Here is a 3,243-nt window from a genome sequence, read left to right as displayed (position 1 = left end):
TGACCTTATTTGAGAGCGCGGGGGTTTAGCTCTTGCAATGGCCTCGCGCACTCCCGCAACAATCCAAGTTGAAAAATATAATAATACTAATAGTATTCCTGATTTTTTTTAAGACATGAATGCACCCTAATGATTAAAAATTTGTTGTATTTGTGTTTATTAATTTTTGTTAATTTACAGTAAGTAATTATAAAATTAAATTTAATTATCAATAACATTACATTTCTCGTCAAATATCATCATTAAAACTAATTCCAAAAAGATAAGGGCCTCGCAAATATCTAGCCTAGCACTGCCTATGGCCGCCCTCAATTTTATTTGTAGTAATTACTATACATTATCCAATTAATTGTGTAAACAGAATAATTAAAACTGAGCAATATTTTTCAGCGAAACAAAGGTAACTTCGATAAATTATATCACAAACCAACTCACTCGTGCTTCTTAGTACACTATAAAATCACAAACACTTAATAAAAAAGACACTTGAAAATAAACGACTAGACGACAGTTAATTTAGTAAATTCCGCACGCACACACTTTTTATTCCTTTTTCGGAAGAGTTTTTCGACGGCGTTGGGTCACGGTTGGCTTAGAAAGCTGTCTGCTCTTCACGAAGAAGAATGTGTGACACTGTTACGAGCACCTGGTTACGCGCCTGTACGTCTGCTTTAATTCCACCTTCCTTCCAGAAGTGATTGTGAAAAGAGCTAATGCATACTAATTTCATTCTCTACTTCTTACATTCCACAGGCTTTAAATGAAAGGAATCCGACGCCGATTGTACTTACGATTAGTACAAAGCAATGGTGGAACAAGGCAGCAACAACCAAGCTTTGTTATGTTTTTTGTAGTTTTTCCGGATTTTCTTTGCAATTATCGTGAATTTTTTCCCTTGAAAACTTTTTCAGGACTACTAAGAACTACGCTTATCCTTTGTAAAAAGCACGTTCAGCTTTTCTCGGATTTTCCAATTTTCAGGGTAACCTTTCCAAGACGGGATAATATGGGTATGAGATGTAGAAGAAAAAGAATTGAATTGCTTAAAAAAGAAGGTACATGGACATTTCGTGGGGAGTGGATGGGTAGGTGGGGGGAATGATGGGAGAAAGTTAAATTGTTAGCTTGGAACGTGGCAGGGATAAAGAGTAAAGATAGTAGTTTTTGGGATGTTGTGAGGGAACATTAAATAATCGTTTTAAGCGGGATATGGATAGAAGATAAGGATGTTATAGAAGTAAGAAGGAAACTGGACATAAACTGGGATTTATTTGAGGCAATAAGGGTGGGAAAACAAGGTAGAGCTAAGGGAGGGATGATTGTAGGATTAAACAATTGTGAAATGTAAAGGAATTGGATAGGGAAATAGTAATAATAGTTGGGTTAGGCAGGGAGAGAAAAAGTGGGTCATATTTTTCACCTATATCATGGAGGAAAACGATAGAAACTTGGAGATAATAGAGAATAAGATAGAGAATTTAAAAAATAATAGTGTAATGTCAAATGGATAACTTAAAGTTACAATACACATATATATTATGATACTTTATGTTGTTTCAAGTTTTCTCATAAAAATAGAATATTTTAAATCTTACAGAACATAAAATATCTGAAATAAGTAGGACAAAACCAAATCGAATTGTAAATTAATAAAATATTATTGGTAAATGCCAAATTAAATGTGTCATTACCAAAAATGTATATTTACTAGGCATACATATATACATTCTAAACTGATAATGACCTAAACGTATGGAAAGTGTGAATAAATTATTTCTGAAACCGCTGAGCAATTCTCATTTACACATCTGTCTTTTCTGATTTAACTGGAAGAAATAATATTGCTTTGGCAAACTTTTACAGCAGGTGATTATGAGTGAAAATTGAACAACTGAACTGCAAGGTTACTTTTATTTTCTTTGCTAAAGTTAATAGACATTTTGTACTGGTTCTGCTTTTATTATTTTTACTAAGGAGTCGTAATAAGTACTAAATGAATGGGAAGTTTTTTTTATGATCAATATTTGGTCATAAAATTTAAAAATCAAATTTGGACAAGTACTACAATTCTAAAAGAGTAACTATTAATGTGAAAATTAATTTCTAATTTTTATCCACTATAAATTACTTCAAGTTAATGAGGAAAAATTAGTATTGTTGTCACACCCTCGCCGGGAATTGAACTCGGGACCTTTGGCTTTACGCACCAATGATCCTTATAATTTCGATGGGAAACCATTTAATGAAATTAATTGTTTTTTTGCCAGGTATTTTTAATTTTGTTTTCAATTAAATTAATATTAGGTAGAATTATAGTATGTTTTGAATTCATATACATTTAAGTTCAACATACTTAACTAACTACACATTGTATTTGTTATTACCACATAAAATATATATTACGTAAAGTAGTTCTTTGACCGTTAACTCTTGTAATGCATTTCCTTCGTAGCAAAAAAAATAATGGTTCTTAACCTTTGTACATGTAATGATTATTATGCCAAACGCGATATTATCATACAAAAGCAGATTAACATAAACGTTGAACACTCACTCATTATTTATTAAGATCATGAACACAAGTGATAATAAAAAATGAACCGTACGTATTTGTTAATTTTATCACTTATTATTTTTACATATACCTGCCAGTGTGAGTGTTACAAATTCGGGAATTCAAGAAAAGAAGACAGTAATGAAAACTTCGAGTTCGGTGCCAATAAGTCTTCTACGTCTGATAAAACTGTTTTGCAAAATTCGGTGTTGAAATCGAAGCTTGATTTCCTCGGCGAAACTCTGAAAGCGAACATAAACGCGCTCAAGAAGTACAGGAAGTTAGACGTAGTTTTTTTAATTGACAATTCGTGGACCGTCGGCGAGCAAAATTTTCAAAGTGAATTGACGTTTGTGAAAAAGATCCTCAGCGATATTTCGGTGGATTACGATAGATCAAGGATTGCGATTGTGACATTCAGTTCAAAAACGAATTTAGTAGGTCATCACGCTACTGGGTTTGTCATAATTATACGCTGCAAAAAGTGAAAGCACACTTAAGTAGTTGGTTGTAATTAATTTAACATGATGAACGAACGTAATTTTTTCTAGTAAAAATTATACTTTTAACTGCCTATCAGTTTTTAAATTGACTTCACATGAAGTTTTAGACAGTTTGGATGTATGCTAAGATAATGAAGTTTAACAAAATTTTTATCTATTTTTAAATTAATTAATATATATCTATTT

At 31.9% G+C, this 3,243-nt stretch overlaps 2 protein-coding genes across 5 annotated transcripts in view; one reads left to right on the top strand and one right to left on the bottom strand.

Annotated features, from left to right (window-relative positions):
* Nucleotides 1-3,243, bottom strand: part of LOC108742365 (probable cytochrome P450 301a1, mitochondrial) — a 16,063-nt gene that overhangs the window by 12,240 nt on the left and 580 nt on the right. The window contains exon 1 of one of the 4 annotated variants that reach the window (XM_018477554.1): nt 436-1,024. The exons of the other annotated variants lie outside the window; for them this stretch is intronic. The gene's annotated coding sequence lies outside the window, so the exon portion shown is untranslated. Of the gene's footprint in view, nt 1-435; nt 1,025-3,243 lie in introns of those variants that run through there. 4 annotated transcript variants of the gene reach the window in all.
* The window catches only part of LOC108742364 (sushi, von Willebrand factor type A, EGF and pentraxin domain-containing protein 1-like), a 26,481-nt gene continuing 25,788 nt past the window's right edge, over nt 2,551-3,243 (top strand). Inside the window, exon 1 of the mRNA XM_018477552.1 lies at nt 2,551-2,991. Coding sequence (XP_018333054.1) covers nt 2,596-2,991 — 396 coding nt within the window. The 5' untranslated portion in view covers nt 2,551-2,595. The remainder of the gene's footprint in view (nt 2,992-3,243) is intronic.

Source organism: Agrilus planipennis, unplaced genomic scaffold (assembly GCF_000699045.2).
Source record: "Agrilus planipennis isolate EAB-ADULT unplaced genomic scaffold, Apla_2.0 scaffold318, whole genome shotgun sequence".
NCBI lineage: Eukaryota > Metazoa > Arthropoda > Insecta > Coleoptera > Buprestidae > Agrilus > Agrilus planipennis.
The sequence above is the reverse complement of the archived record's forward strand: the minus strand, read 5'-3'. Positions and strand labels throughout refer to the sequence as shown.